A 17,081-nucleotide genomic window follows, 5' to 3' on the forward strand; every position below is an offset into this window, starting at 1 on the left:
AATGATGAAATTTCCACAATGGAACAGGATAAGTAATTACCAAATTCAAGGACATAACAAGGCACAGTCTGTTGGAAGGACGCCAACCAAGATAACTTCAGACCAAGATAAAACATGCTTTGCTTCTGGCAACGCTGTGTTGTAATCGTCTCTCTTATATACTATTCTCCTCAGCTGCAACCAATGAGGAGGATCATGGCCGCTTCCTCTCTCTTAAGCCAAGTTGTTTCCTTCTCCGTTCCTCCCTGCGTGTCCTCGGATGCAGAGGGGATGGGCCTGGTTCTTCCTCTGACTGCCCAGCTGGCCTCTGCCCTTCCCCAGCCTCCTCCACAACCTCCACTCCCTGTCGGCTGTTCTTCCTCTCCCTCAGAGTCCGACTCTACCAAGGGCATGACAATTATTTATGACAGTTGCAGTATCCTGGGGTCGTGTGATCACCTTTTGTGACCTTGTGATGAGCAAAGACAATGGAGAAGCCAGATTCACTTAAAAACTCTACTAATTTAAGAACAGCAGCAATTCACTGGCAAGAAAAGTCATAAAATGGGGCAAAACTCACTTGACAAATGTGTCACTTAGCAATAGAAATTTTGGCTCAACTGGGGCCATAAGTTGAGGACTACTTGCATTTTGGTCCTGAAGACTGGTTTCAGAACATCAATTTAAGGAAGACTAGGTTTCTGGTATCCTGCGGTCCGGTGTCAGTCCACGGACTGGGGATTGGACATCCCTGGTATAGAGCCCAGGAACAGCTCAAAAAGAATATGCTTATTATGAACCTAGCTATTCTAGTCATGTCCAGTATAGATGGGAAGAAAACTGCAGCCAACTGGCAAAGATAAGTCAACTTACTTACTTGATCAAGGTGCCAGTAAAAAAATCTATGCCTCTTTGGTACGGCTCAGTTTGAGCCACAAACCCATAGGAAAATAATGGAATTATAGCTTAATTAGTGACAGGCCATCCAATTCTTGACCGGGTCTTTTGTGGAGTCTCTGTAGTCACCTATTTGATGCCTCTCTTAGCTTTTCCTTCTGACTCTATTTGCTTTAAGAAGCGCTGAGCTTTGATGGCAACAAGAACAACAAAAACAAAATAGGAAAAAAAAAGTGTTTTTGCTTTCCAAGAACAGCTGGTACCCAGTAGCATATCTAACACAAACCCCAGGCTTTATCATGCCTTATGAAAAATATATGCCTATTAATGAGAATCTGATGAACACATCTGTAGTAGAGTCCTAAGGGATGCTTCGCTGAAGTACCATAAGCAAAGAGATGGAACCTCAACCACACAGATATAGTATCAGCTTTTTAACCTACTTACACAAACAACCTAATTTGCTTTAATTACAAAATATGGAAAAAACAGACTTTGAATTATAATTCCACATGAATTATGCTTGGCAATTATAAGAGGGTGAAACTGGGTACGCAAGCAAGCACATGTATATTTAATCCTCTGTTCCTACTGTCATATTAAAAATTATAACTTCCCAGGGCATTTGGGGAAATGCTCTGGAGGCCATACGATGCCTTAAGGTTTCCAAAGCTCCTCTCCAGGCTGCTGAACCATTGATAGGGGCTTTTCAAAGGAACAATGGAAAATGCATCTTAGCATGAATAAACCAATCCTGAATTTCTCCACAAGAAGTTGTTCTTGGCTTTAGAAAAAATGTGTTTGCTGGATAACTGTAGTGAGAGTGAGACATCAATCACAAATCAAAAGAAAATTTCTAAACTTCGAAGCTTCTTACTTTCAGACACGTCTATTGGGGGGAATATTAATTTAAAAAAACCACCAAGGTAGTGTCCCTATGTGTAAAGCTCCCCCCTTTTATTCCTGCATTGCATGCACAATGCATATGAAAAACAGGGAGAGCTCACATGACCACAGCTTAATTTTTTTGACTCCCCCATCCCCAAGGATGCCTTTCAACAACATGGCCCCAATCAGGACATATTTTTTTGAAGTAGTGAGAAACTTACTCCTCTCTCAAGGGTTAAAAATGGATTGACTGCTATGTCATTTATGAACCATCAGAAAGAATGGCAAAGCTGTATCAGACTCACATTGAATGTCTTAAAATAGAACATCTTTGTTAGCTGGACTCCACTGAATGGGATTTGGTGACAAAAAATGCAGGATCATTTTCTCCCTCCCAAACTCGCTATCCCAGTCTCTTTGAAAACCTTTGGAACTAAGTATATATCAAGAATTTTCAAGAACCGCAGTTTGGCCTTCAGTAAGTACACGTAATCATTTTTTTACAACAATTCATTTAGTGACTGTTCAAAGTTACAATGGTCCTGAAAAAAATGACTTATGAACATTTTTCACACTTACAACCGTTGCAACACCCCCAAAGTCACGTGATCGAAATGTGGATGCTTGACCACTGGTTCATAGTTGTGACGGTCGTAGTGTCCCAGGCTCGTGGGATTCTCTTTTGCGACCTTCTGAGAAGCAAAATCAATGGGGAAGCCAGATTCACTTAACAAGCAGGTTAATAACTTATCACCTGCATGGATTCACTTAACAATGGTGACAAAAAAAGTCATAAAATGGTCACTTCACGAATGTTTCACTTGACAACAGAAATTTGGGGCTGAATTATGGTCGTAAGTCAAGGACTACCTGTATGTGACACCAGTATTTTGTGCAGTAGAAAAGAAGAGGACCATTGCAGAGTTTCTGTGATTCCATTCTGTTCCCTATTGTAATTCTAATAGCATTATCTATGGACATAAATTGTCTGCTTTCCTCTCTCCTTTAGAAGGCAACCACAAAACGATATGTGTCTCTGAGCATATTTATTTGCCATAGGGGCGTATTAAACTTTTCAACATAAACCAAAAGATATCCACTCAGGCTATTCAATCAGTGCATTAAATTAGAATTTGAAGTATCCCTAAGGTGTAGTAAAATATTATGAGTCACACAGCATGTAGAAATGAAGTTCACATAGGTCCTCTCTCCTCCTATTGAAAGAATCCAGAAGAATAGCCTTTGGTCTATAATTCAAGCATTGCAGTGTGTGTTCATACAACCTGTTTAACTAGGTCAATGAAAGATCTAACAGCATTTGAAACTTAGTTCACTTTAACTTTGGTTTGTCTTTGCAGGCCAGCCTAGGACATTTTCTTATTTATGTGTAATAATATTGGCGTAGACTGCAATTTTTAGTGTTATTTCTAGATGTAGGAATGAGGCACATTGTTGTTATTTTCAGAGACGCTTAAAATGTCCAGCAGAAACTTACTATTAAATAGAAATACTAGCAGCAAAAATATGTGTGTTTTCCAAAATAGCTTGAAGAGTTTATGCACAGCCAAGGTGCTGGAGTTGGACAAAGAGGAGGGAAACAAATTTAATAAATTATAATAATAACAACCTAGGGTACCACAACCACTGATGCTCACTGGGTTACTTTCCCAAGGTCCATCTGGTCATTGTGGGGAGGAAGTGCTGTTATACAGCCATAAGTACCTGTTACAACAGGTAGGATATAAATTTAATAAATAAAAAAACAATAGTTAAATGACTGCAATAATTTAGTTGAAGTTCTGATTTGGTGCTGAAAATTCTTTGTATTGTATAATGCAAAGTTTGGCAGTTAAAATGCAGTGCTGATCCTGGGAATGTAGGGTTTAATCCCTATCCTTCTCTTCTTTTTCTCTGTATCCTTGAATCTTCCTCTACAACAGAGGTCTCATTCTTGCGGCCCGTGGGCAATTGCGCCCGCAGGACGATATCCTGTGGCCCCCACCGTGATCTGAAAGTATAATATTAGTGTATAATATAAATATAAAGTATAATATAAAGTATAATATTATGCGGCCCAGCCTCACCCAGACTCTGCCTCCATCGGCCCCCAGGTAAATTGTGTTTGAGACCCCTGCTCTACAACCTGTAAGAATCAAAACCCACCTGGAGAATGAAAATTAGATTTCAATATTATACATCCATCAATGCTCCTTATTTATTCTAATAGTATGAGACATGGTGCTTACCTAAAGGGAACAGTGTATAATGTACACTGAAGGTGGCATTTAATTTCATTGCACAAGGTGCAATGACAATAAAGTTAACTAACAACTAACTGGTGTGATGGACCACAATGAAGTGGTAGGCAAGGAGGAAGCGCACTCGAGAAAGAGGGGCAAGACAAGAGACAGCTGAAGATGGATAGAGGCAGAGGTAGAGAATAAGAATAGCCATCCAGGACCAATCTCTCTATCTATTAAGGTAAATGTAGTAAAGGCAAGATTCTGTCTATTGGATGCAAGCGAATAAAAAACTGTACACTAGCTGGAGTATTCCGAGTTGTTTTGGGGCTAAGCCTGCAATGTAATAACAAAAGGACACCTTTACTGTTCACAAGATAATAAAACTTTCCAAACCAGTGTTGCTTGATAGCAATAGCACTTAGACTTATATAGCACTTCACACTGGTTTCCAGCCCTCTCTAAGCACAGAGTCAGCATATTGCCCTCAACAAGTTTTGGGTCCTCATTTTACCCACCTCGGAAGGATGGAAGGCTGAATCAACCTTGAGCCTTGTGGGATGCTGTAAGATCTTGTCACAGCTTTTAAAATAAGAAAAACCCCCCTCTCTCTCTCTCTCTGTGTGTGTGTGTGTGTGTGTGTGTTGTTGTGGTGGTGGTGGTGTGTAGGCATATCAGGACAGCTTCCGGGCTAGGGAATTCTGGAAGCTGAAGTCTACACATCTTAAAGTTGCTAAGGTTGAGAAACACTGCTCTACATACACGCATATAGCCTATATTCACAAATTAGATGTCCACATACTATTATTCATGAACTAGACAGCTCAGTGGCAGATACTGCAAGAGGAGAATGGTGAAGCATAAAAAGATATTTTCAAAGTAGTATCTAAGGAACCATTGCTCTCTCTCTACCAGTACTCAATAGACAAGTTACAAACAGTTACAAACCTATCAATTTCACAACATGCCATGCAAAGCAAGCCATCTGCTTTATTTATATGACTGATCCATTTTCAAGAGTTGCAATTTTTTTCTCCCTCTGTCAGTTCAGCTACACAGTTAAAGTGATACCCAGAGACTAATGTTGCAGTTGCTAGCTCAGGTGGTTTTCAAATAGCATTAGATAAGTTCACAGAGGATAAACCTAACAGTAGCTATGAGTTACAGTGCCCAGGATCGGCAGCTGGGGAACAGCAGCAGTAGAGGGCTAATAGCCCTAACATACTGTAGGCCTCCTTGCAGGCATGCAGTTGGCTTTTGTGGAGCTGCTAGTTTGCATGCAGAAGGCCATTTGCAAGGTCCTTACAGTTGAATAACAGTTGCCTAGTCCTTTAAACTATAATTATGGAATGGATTTCAGCATACTTGAGCATGTAGAGAGATATCTAAAAGAATTCTTAAGAATTCAACCAAGCTATAATTACTAGAATGTTTGGAGAATTTATTTCATTTATTTATGTAATTTCTACCCTCCGCCCCAACTCTGAATAGCTTACAAATGGTTAGAAGCACAAAGCTCCCAGAACACAACCAGCATCCAAAACAAAATAAATGAAGCCAAATACAGTGATAACCAACCTTTTTGATTTACATTCTGGAAGCTTATAATGGGCAGCCAGTGCAACATTACTATCATCACTGCCATGATAAATTAAATCAGGAAAGTTATTCAGGCTGCATCGTTTGAAAGACATCTGGTTTACTGAGCTATGGTATTATGTTATGCTTAAGTGTATTCATATTTATTGGCATTCATGAAGGGCAGTCTAAAAACAATATTAATAAACCACAATATATCTGGTACATAGGAAAGCCTTTACAGAGGGCTAAAAATACCCTACGCTTTCCTGTGTACCAGCTACCTCAAATAAGTGGATCCGTCAGTGAAACTTTTTGAATCAAAGGTATGCAATCTGGGGCCACAATCCATCCCAAGGCTTGCTTTACTTAATTTCTTCACTGTTTAGGCTGTATCTTCCTGATCAATTTATTAAACCTGTTTGGGATGTTAAATCTGCAATGTAAAAGATGTCACCAATTCCTGCTTCCTGCTTCCACTGGAGCCTACTTCAAAATTTGTGAAGTAAGTTATTAATATATTTGGAGGAGGGAGAGAGTTGCTCAAACTGGAAATTCTCTGGATCAGTGGAGCTTTGAGGGATCTAATAGGACTTTGTAAGCAATACTGTGATGGTGATTAGTTTGCTTTCCTAGGCAGCGTGTTTCCCCCGACACCACAATTTAAGGTGTTTAAATTGTGTTCTGACCATTCCCTTCTCTCTCTGGATCTGGATTCTATCTGGTATATAGTATTAGGGTTGCTGGAAGAAAGTTTCTCTAGATTTTTTGCTTTGCTCTGAAATAATTCATGTGGTTACCCCCCCCACACACACGTAAGTACACACACACACACACTTTACCTTCTGTGATACTGCTACCACAGCCGCATGTTCAAATTGAAGAATCAAGATACCAATTTGTTTCCAAGCATATAGTTCAGATGCTTGCTTTGACTCATCAACATCTCACTTCCAAGAACTCCGAACATAATTCCCTTGACTCATAGCAACAGAAACAATGAAGCTAATTCTTCGGTTGTAGATGAGAAAGTTATTTCTACACCCAGATTGCCAGGCTGCAACCTGGATACCTTCCTTTGAATGATGAACTTTGCTGAATTAGAGATGACACAGCTCCCTTGGTTCCTCCCCAGATTCCGTACCTCTGCCGTAACTCTTTTTTTCATTCCCTCTTGTGCCACACACAAAAGCTGACAAAAGCAGATGAAATGGTAGGAGCAGGTGAGAAAATCTCTTGATACCTCAACTGCCGGTGCAAAAGTAATTATAAATAGAGGTCAAATCCCTAATTTGCAAACTGGCAATCTTCACTTATAGTCCGGGTTGAACTCCACTTTAAAAGTGGGTCCAGTTGATTTCAGGACATCAGATCAAATAACCATGCCATCCTTTTTTTGGTATTTTCCTCCTGGCAAGGTAGATATGGCCAAGTTCCTTCTCAGTGTCCATTTTCATCTATCCCACTAGATCTTAGCCTTGGAATATGACATGTTTCACATAACAACTGGCATGGGTTACAATCAGACAGAGTGCGAGGTTGACTGGTTGGGGATATTCATATTGAATCAAGAAATCAAGCCAGCCTATAAGTAGTTCTAATCTGGTGCTTATAGGATGATAGACAACTAAAGCTCTAATCGCCACCACTTTCCTAATTCCAGAAGTCTTCAGTCTTAACTTGGGGGAATCCTTTCCACATAAATTCATACATTGAAGAGAGAATTCTAGGCACAGGCTAGATGGGGATTTTTGAAAGTTTTCTCAGGCAGCAGAATCTCTGATCAAGAGATAAAACTCTAGTAAAGGAAAGTGATTAGAGTGAGTAAAGTACGTAAATTATTATTACAGGTAGTACTCAACTTACGACTACAACTGAGCCCAAAATTTCCTTTGTTAAGTGAGACATTTCTTAAGAGAGTTTTACCCCATTGTACCAACATTTCTTGTCTCAGTTGTTAAGAAGTTGTTAACCTGCTTGTTAAATAAATCTGCCTTCCCCATTGACTTTGCTTGCAAGAAGGTCACAAAAGGTGATCACAACTTTGGGACACAGCAACGGTCATAAATATGAACTGGTTGCCAAGCATTTGAATTTTGATCGCATGACCACAAGGAGGTTGCAAAGATCGTGAATGTGAAAAATGGTCATAAGTCACTTTTTTCAGTGCTGTTGTAACTTTGAACAGTCACTAAATGAACCATTATAAGTCAAGGACTACCTGTATTACTATTATTACCTGTATTCTTTCACAGAAACTCACCAATCTCTCACGGAACTATACTTTGCACAAAACATATATAGCACATTTTGCTAAAGCTCTCATCTGTTTGTATGGCCTGAATTAGATAACTGGAACTGTCCAATTTCACTCAAACTGAGCGTACAATTTATAATTCCAGAACTGATACCCTTCTGTGTGCATTGCAGATCAACTCCAAAGATCATCATCTGGCCACCACTGTGCCTCTCCTTTTGTAGCACATGAAATGGGGGATGAGTTCTGTCCCACTGAGCTTTCGAAGTGGCATCATTTGAATGAGAGATTTAGTTGGCTTAAGGAGAAAATTACTGATCAGGAGGAAAGGAGAGAAGATATAGATAAAGCTGGAACATGAATTGGAGTGATGAAAAAACTATCATTTTTTCCTATAGCCAAACATACTAAGATTGCTAGTACAGGATTTTGAGCGTGTCAACCAGGGACCCATGACTTAACTTGAATTTGAAAAAAAGAAATATTCATTATTATCCAATATGCTCCCATAAAACCAATAATTTGAGGGTGGGTAGACTTTGCATTCTTATGGAATGCCAAAATTCATGGGAATACTATTTGAACTCCACTAATGTCCTGAACACATCAGCCATAGTCAAACAGTTAGGAAACTTGGTGGGGGGGTTTTTTGGTGGGGGGGTGTGGTGTTCTAGAAAACTCATTCAACATCTTCTCACATCCATCCAGATTACAGACTTACCCAAAAGAAAGCAATCCTTGGACTGATTGCATTTTGGATGGATCAATGAAACCTCCAAACAGGTTTTAGAATATTGGAGAAAAGTGTTTAGGTGGTTGGTGGTCACTGACACATAAATACATTGAACATTTCTGCTTCTCCAGCAACCATCATAATTGTTAAAATATTGCTCAAAATTAAAAGCTTGTGTTTTCTGACCAGCTGTCCCAATGCTGTGATTCTCTCTTGCTTTTCCCTTGCATTTTTTTTTTTTTTTTACTTTTGCTGCCAGGCCCATGTGAGTGATGATACTGGATAATTAAAGCAAGTCCCAAATAATGAATTTCTTTTTTTCGATGATTTCTTCAGTATGTATGATTAAATAGAGGCAGGACTGAGAACAGAGGCTGTTGCTATCTTCCCATAAAAGACATGTATCCAAAGATGTACAAACAGAGAAGGATCTCAAAATGTTTTCCACATATTTGGATACTCCATGATAGACAGCTGTAATATCCAGAGATGCTACCCAGCATCCACATCTTGACCCTACAACATTTTCTTAAGTTTTTCTATGCTATACCATAGTATCATTCCCACCTTTGAGAAGAGTTCTTTCATTGTCCAAGTAAAATCTGACCGGATATGCAAAACATATGTTTGTTACAGTTCTTCAACATAAAATTTGAAAGCAAATTAATTTAAAGAAAATGGGTGTCTTTCTAATGTTAATTAAGGGTTATAAGAATAGGGCTATAACACTCCGGATGATCCTTGGGTGGCAGACAACATAGAGAATTTCTCCTGGCTTGTCTCCAAGTGATTTGTCTGGATTTGTATAAAAGCCTTTAGCGAATCCTGCCAAGCAAACTATAAAGAAACAAGCATGTGGAGGGGAATGAGATGTGTGGTAGCAACACAATTAGGCTCCAGAGCAAGAATGGGGATTTGGGAATTGGTGGACATGCGTAGAATATGGACATATGTAGAATACCTGTAAAAGGCCCTTAAAAGTGGCCATCATTGAGGGTGGTGGCTGGGAGGAGAAATTTGTGCATTCATTAAACGGTTGTCACAGTAGCTGTGACCCACCACAAAATGCCCATTCATCGGATGTCAAACTGCTGATATTTCTGCTTGTTATTTTTCTAGCTGCTAGGACAGACCTGGGCATTTTATGTTCCCCTGGACAAGATCTGACCCTTTGGCTCTGCCTGTCCTGCCCATGTGAGAGATCAACTGGAAATTAGAAATCAAATGTAAAAGAGTATATGTCACACACATAATTGCACTGCTTTTATTCTGAAGGTGACTGCTATTATATATTTCAGTTTGAGTATGTGCACCTGTGCACACTTAACACACCTTCACAGTACTATTGGTTTGGCCCTTCACAACAGTCCCATTTTCTCAACTGGTCCCTTGGAAAATTTAATTGCCTGCACTAGGATAATATTTTTCACTCATAACACCTTTGTCTCTTTTCTTCTAAGCTGGTGGCTATACCTCCAAGCAAAGACCTGTAAGATATAACCATGCACCATTTAGAGTTCTAAGAATGTTGCAAGCTCCTGAGATTAAAAAATGGTACTAGACACTAATGTTTTGTTTTCCAATATGGAAACTGTCCATTTCATGTTAATTAAGGAAATCTAAAAAACAAATAAAGGAATCTTTAAGAAAAACAAAAAAAAAAACCCCAGTTGGACATGAAATTTATGGTTGCTTAAGAAAGAATTCTTAAGTACATTGAATCCTACAGATATCATATTCACAGCACTGCTCTAGAATGAAGTCTGCTTTGCTTAAGGATGTTCAGCATTTCTCCATGCGTTTAGGACAATGTAGGATTGAGTAGCTTATTTTATTTATCTATCAATCAAATTTCTACACCACCCATCTTACCTAAGTGACTCTAGGTGGTTTACAAACAAGATAATCGAAAAGTATGATGAAAAAGTTGGCTTTACTCCATCTCTGGCAATGACTTGTTAGGATTTTGAATTTATGGTGGCTGTGAATAGACTCATGGACACTTTTTTTTCCAAACAGTAGAGAACTTTAGTCATTGAGTTATTGTTGAGTTGGGCAGCTAAAGTAAATTGATTAAATACATAAACTCTAGTTGACTATTTTTCCTCACAACTAGTGGATTTTTTTTAAAAAAAATCAGGAGTGATAAATGTGTGGAATCAAAATTTAGTTTACCAAAATCCAAATAACAAAGTCCTTGTGAAAAATGCCCTCTCACCTGATGTTTGACCTTAAAGTTCATAAACCATACATGTGATGTGTTAAACTTGAAGGACTTGCGGGTTGGGTGGTTTGTTTCTACAGGAAATCTAATGATGCATCACTGGTATTTGTCACCAGAGAAATTGTGTAGAATGTGTGAATCCTTGCTGGAAATGTGAACATGAAGGGACATTTTATCATGCAAAATTGGTAAAAATTGGATACAATGGAAAAAAATGGATACCAGTTCTATTTTGATTGAAATACATACATCAATTCAGAAAGTTTTCAAGGTTAAAGAACAAATGAAACGAGGGTGTTTTCTTTTGGGACTAATTGACAGGTAACTAGAAAAAGGTCATGGAACTTGTTTTCTATATATGATAAACGGTAATGAGACTATTATATGTTCAAAACTTGCCGCAGGGGAGGAATGGTTGGTGAAGATGGTGGAACTTACACAGATGGCTAAATTAACTTATTTGATCAGAGAAAAAACAATATCTACATTTACGGCTGACTGGAAACCTCTTACAGACTTTTTTCATGATAGAAAAACAAAAACATAATTGGATAATAGAAAAAGTGAACTTTTTATAATCTTAGAGTAAGAGACATTTTTTAAATGTATTTATTATATTTAATAATATGTTTGCTACAAAGGAAATTGGAAGCTTTTTTTCTTTTCATTCTTTCTTTCCACTCTTTTGCCTTTTCCCCCTTTTACTTACTATTCATTAGTTTGTGTTAGCTTTTATGTCCTTTGTAAAACTTATTATAAAAAATTATAACCAGAAAAAAATGCTGCCGTCTCTGCATACGTTATTTTGTGGGCTCTTGCATTCTTTTTACTGTTAATTGTGCACCAGGCTAGCTACAAGCACACTTTAAAAAAGTATTTCCTTTGCTACTTTCCAAACTCCAAAAATTCTTAGTTGGCTACCTTGTTGAGCTACTTGCCTTTTGTGAAATAACAGCTAGCAATTGTGTTTCTTTTTCTCTTTATATTATGCAATAGAGTGAAATTTTAATATTTGCTTTCCATGTATACAATGTAGTGCATTACAGTGTGTGTTAAATGAAGTCAAAAGGCATTTTAGACAAATTTCAGTTCAGCTGGAGTGCCACATCCTTCAATGCACGGTATTTTGAAATATTAAACAAGCCAAACCACATCTCCCTGTTTTCTTTCCTAAAGAAGCAAAATACAGAAAATGATTTTCCAGTGCTGTGAACTTCTCTGCTGCTGTTTAGGAGAGCATAGAACAATTATAGGCACTTTTACACATTGTTGAATTCCCATATGTCCATCATATCACCTAGTTCCATATCAAGTGTCAGGACCAATGGCTCTTGATTGTTACACTCATGTTACATCAGGTCTTGAAAAATATCCCGAAACCAAGAATGAACTGCACTTATCTAAGCTCTGTTTATTTGAGCATTTTCTTCTCTGAAAGCACCTGACAGCTTGAAATCCCTCAACACTGCCATTTTAAGTTATAATGTGAGATTCTGACCATTGAACTGGAGCTTCAGACCTAGAAATTCACAAAGCAGCAATCTTTCCAGAGACCCTTCCTTAAAGTTCCTTTCAAACGGCTGTTTCCAGATGTTCCCCTCAGCTTTGGTAGTGCATGATAGTCATAATGTAGAAATATGTTCTTCTCAAGAAAGTAAAAACAGACTGCGGATGAGTGCAGAATACAGGAAGATTCTTAATTGTTCAGTTTCTACCGTGTTTCTTATATAATAAGGCCGGGTCTTATTTTTTATTTTTTTTTGAGCCCCGAAAAAATGGCTAGGCCGTCTTTTTGGAGGTGACTTAATTCCCCCCCCCCGCATCTTTGGGCGGGCAGGCGATGACGGCTTGGATGTTGACCTCGGCATTGGTGGGGCACTTCGTATCGGGGTCAACGCGGGCAGCACCATATCCGGGTGTGCAACAAAAGTACTTCCTAACAGCAAGCCCCCCCACCATTCCCCACCATTTCGCATGTTTTAATATAGGCCTTAATTTGGGGGGGGGCTTAATTTCATTTCATGCCTATAAAACATGCTGGGACTTCCTATTGGGGGAGGCCGTATTGTTGGAGAAACAGGGTATTTCTCGTTTGTAAGGAATCAGTGAGAGATTGAGGAGAAGGAATGAAAATACATTCCTCTCAATTTCCCCTTTGAAAACCTCAGGAATCTTGGAAATTTGTGATGCATGGGTGAACAGGTAGACATACTCAGACAAACATACACCTGTACTTACAAGTATGATGCTATTTGTGACTTCAGAACAATTCTTAAAAAGTAACACAGCTATTTAGATTCATTTTCAAAGCACCCTTTTCACCTGCATCACTTTCCAACACCTCTCCATCCTTCTTCAGCACTGTTACTACGGTCCTTGTTTGAAACTCACAAACATACCAATCACTCTCTGGTTCAGGTATTGATGGCCAATGATGAGAGTATTAGCCAAACTATAACAAAGTTGGAAGGGACCTTGTAGGTCATCCAGTCCAACCCCTCCCCCCCCACCCACGCAGGAGACCCTACACCATTTCTGACAGATGGCACTCCAGTCTCTCTTCTTGAAGGTCTCAAGTGATGGCGCTCCCACAACTTCTGAGGGCAACTTCTGTTCCATTGGTTGATTGTTCTCACTGTCAGAAAGTTTCTCCTTATTTCTAGGTTGAATCTCTCCTTGATCAGCTTCCATCCCTTATTCCTTGTCCGTGTCAAACAGCTATTGACTATCACCGAAAAGGTCTTCTTCCAAGAATACCAGCCCCCAACCTGCACCATTGATGGGACTCACACAGGGACAGCACACAGTCAAGGCTTCCTTAGAAGTTTTTTTCTAAGTTGCCCTGTGAGTTAACTTTGGAAAGGAAGGCAAGGGTTGAGCGGCTTCCAGGTGTCAATCCCGATCACCTCTGCTCTCTTGCTGAGCTGTTTCAATAAACATGGGAATCTGAATTCCTAGTCTGCCTGTGCTGCAAAGGCCTGTACATTACATCACCAGAAGAGAATGCTTGTGCAGCAGAAATAAGGTATCACACACACACACACACATACACAGGAGCCCCAGTAGATCTTTGGCAAAACAAATGAATAAAATAACACCTCACTTGGTTGGGTTGCTAGGATGAAGCTACGCGGTGTAGCTTTGACCACCTATAGAAATTGCAACCACACTCTCAGCGCACCCCAAATATCTGAAGCATCCCCAAATATTCAACCCTGATTGTTTAACAATCTGTACATAAATTTACTTTCAATTTTGCCACCTCCAACTTATTTAAGACCCCATCTTTTTTTTTCTTTTCTTTTTTCTCTCTTTTAGCTAAGCATATAATGGTTGGCATAAACACAACACAACCCCCCCTTTTCGTCTGAAGCCACACTGGGAAGATACCGCGTGCACGTGATCTGATCTCATCGCGTTTGCAAAACCCACCCCCCTCCTCTTTCTTTTCTTTTCTTTTTCTAAAGAAAGATAAATAAATAAACGCTCCCTCCTCCCCCTCCCGTAACAAAAGAGGGAGGTGGAGTTTCCAAGGCAGGTGGACGAGGACGGCCAAGCTTCCCAATGGGGAGATTTCGGAGGGGACCAAAATCTCCCTGAGGAGATTTCGGGAAGATGGTCTCCCCTCCCTTCTCTCAGCATCAATACGAGGTCGGGAGACCATCGCTCAGCCGATGCCCGCTGAGCACGTTGGACAAGACCTGCCTCGCCGCTTCCAACCTGCGCCTGCCCATCCTGACACGACCCCCGCCCCCACCCCTCGCTGCGGTGGCGCTATAAGGCGCGCTTCGTGTGTCCCTCAGACGCGCAGCCCCGCTAGTGGGCTCCCCCGGACGGTTGCTCGTTTTTAGGCCGGGGTTTCCGCGAGGGCAGCGCGGCATCCCCAGCGCGACCAGAGGCCCCTGGCTGACTTCCCCCCTTCTCCCTTCCCTTCCCTCCCCTCCAGCCGAACCGCGCAAGACGGCCTCACCTCCACGAAATAAAAGCAAGGCAACAGGGTGACGCTTTCCTTGGTGACGGGGGCGGCTTTGCTTTTGGGCCTCTCCTTCGCAGACATGCTGATCACGGGGCCGAGGTGGGGAGCCGGAGCGGGCGCGGGCGGCGGCGGCGGCGGCAGCGCGTTAGCCAGGGAGGCCGGGGCGCTGCCGGGAAGCCTTCCCGCTCGGCTGCCCCAGACCCGCGCGGTGATGTCACATTCCCCCGGGGCCACCTCTCGCCGGGGAAGGAGCGCGCAGCCCAGCACTTCTTCCTCTCTCGGCGGCAGCAGCAGCAACAAGCCCCCCTGCTCGCCGCCGCCGCCGCCGCCAAGACCGCCGGCGCTGAACGGCCGACCTCCTCTCCCGCTTTCGGCCACCAGCCGCCGGCTCTCTTCCTTCTCCAAAGCTGCGGCGATCAGAGCCTCTTCTTGCCCGCCGCCGCCGCCGCCGCCGCCGCCACGGTCCAAGCCGGGATAGACCCCTGGCTTACATCGAGACGCTATAGTAGCTCTCGCAAGCCGGCTTTTCCGTGCAATATTCATAGATCTGACGTCAAGGAACCTGCTCCATGAGAAAAGGGGAAGGGGGTCCGGGTGTCTACATGATGATAAAGCTGGAAGAAGAAGAAGAAGAAGAAGAAGAGGAGGAGGAGGAGGGGGAGAGGGAGGAGGAGGCAGGCGAGCGAGAGGAAGCGGGCGGGGGGAGAGCGATGCAGCCCCCTTAACCCCTTCCCTCTTTCGTCTGGACGCATTATTGGGTGAAGATTTACGGAACGTCAGGGAAAGGCGGGGGGCGAAAAAGGGGGGGAATCAGTCAGCGAGGGAGGGAGGGGGAAGGGGGCGTGGCGAAAAAGCTTTCTCACAGGTTGCGTTTTGGGGAGTAGTGAGCCGTGGATGTCGGCAATATCACTGGCAGATGCGATAGTTTGCCTTTCCGGAGGCAACCATCTTATTGGGCAACGAGGCGGCCCGTTCGCCCAATGAGGTACATCTCCTTCCTTCTGGAATAAATGTATTGGTTGGGGTGGTTGTTGAGGGGATGAGGTGGAGTGTTGGGCTATCGAAAGCCCCGCTCTTCGGGATAGTTTGGGGGCAGTTCGTGGTCACCTTTCCTCCTGGTCGCTCTGAGGAGAGTTTGGACCTAAACCTGGCATTCTGACAAATTAGCCGTCAACAGATATATAGACATTAACATTTACAGATGATTGATTGATTTGGTTTGATTTGTCAATCGCTTACAAGATAATAGGTATAAGTATAAACATAGTTATGAATACATGAAATGGATACATATGAAAAAAAATAAAAATAAACAATAGGACAGGGACGGTAGGCACGTGGGTGCGCTTATGCATTATTATTGCAAAAGAAACAATCCACCAGCCAAAAAGGGAACAATAAGACCCAAGCACCTCTCCACCAGCAATCAGCACCCAGAACAGCATAGATTATAACTCCAGGATTTAATATCAAAACCAACAGTCAAGTAAACAATACCCCAATTAAGAAACTGCCGGAGAAACCAACCATAAAGAGTCCAACAAACGGACCTCCAAGGCCAATCCCACCAACACTGACAGGGCAAACCACTAGAGTATAAACTGACAGCAAATCCCATTCCTTACTCTAGCACTGATGATGTTACCTAGTGTGGGTAATGAAAAGTCTGCAAGAAAACAAACAAACTCAGAGAGCACCAAGGACCTCTCAATTTGGGGCTTCTCAAGAGCTCTGGGCATCAGGTGTCACAAAAGGCAATCAATAGAGTTTAAGAGGTGTTTTTTTTTAGAACTTTATTGTCATTGTACAAGTACAACGAAACTGTGGATGCACCCCAGCAACTGTTTGCAATACAATAAAACCAAAGCACTTAAAAATGAAGATAAGAAAGATAAGACTACCCACGCCCACCAAGCCGGTAGTAAAAAAAAATTGAATCCCACCACTGATTTCAAATCCTTCTAGTCTCTTCAAGTGGCTTTCTGTCAGGGATTCTAATCTATTCCTAACTACTAAAAGCAAAGCCTGGAAGACTTCAAACAAACATACAGACTCGCCTTGTGTATTATTTAACATCCAACAGAAGAATGAAAGTCCACAAGGGATGAGCTCTCCCTGCAACTAAAGCAGCCCCAAGGAAAGCAGATAAGAGTAACAGATAATGACTTCGAAGTTCTATTATTTACATTGCTTGTTCTTTTGTGTTATTCTGGTTATATCACAAGGTCCACTTTGCATTTCACCTGCCGCTTCGTCTAGTTGGCAGCGTTGGTCAGGCATATGCCTAGTTGTGCAAGAATATGGAAAGG

The 17,081-nt window shown here is 41.5% G+C and overlaps 1 protein-coding gene across 1 annotated transcript in view; it reads right to left on the reverse strand.

The window, feature by feature from the left end:
- The window catches only part of PLPPR4 (phospholipid phosphatase related 4), a 36,731-nt gene extending 21,200 nt beyond the window's left edge, over window positions 1–15,531 (reverse strand). The window contains exon 1 of the mRNA XM_087960617.1: window positions 14,767–15,531. Coding sequence (XP_087816743.1) covers window positions 14,767–15,315 — 549 coding nt within the window. The 5' untranslated portion in view covers window positions 15,316–15,531. The remainder of the gene's footprint in view (window positions 1–14,766) is intronic.
- Window positions 15,532–17,081: the final 1,550 nt, after the last annotated feature.

This window comes from Notechis scutatus, chromosome 3, assembly GCF_049901735.1.
Source record: "Notechis scutatus isolate UNSWTSFEM ecotype Mainland chromosome 3, rNotScu1.2, whole genome shotgun sequence".
Lineage (NCBI taxonomy): Eukaryota > Metazoa > Chordata > Lepidosauria > Squamata > Elapidae > Notechis > Notechis scutatus.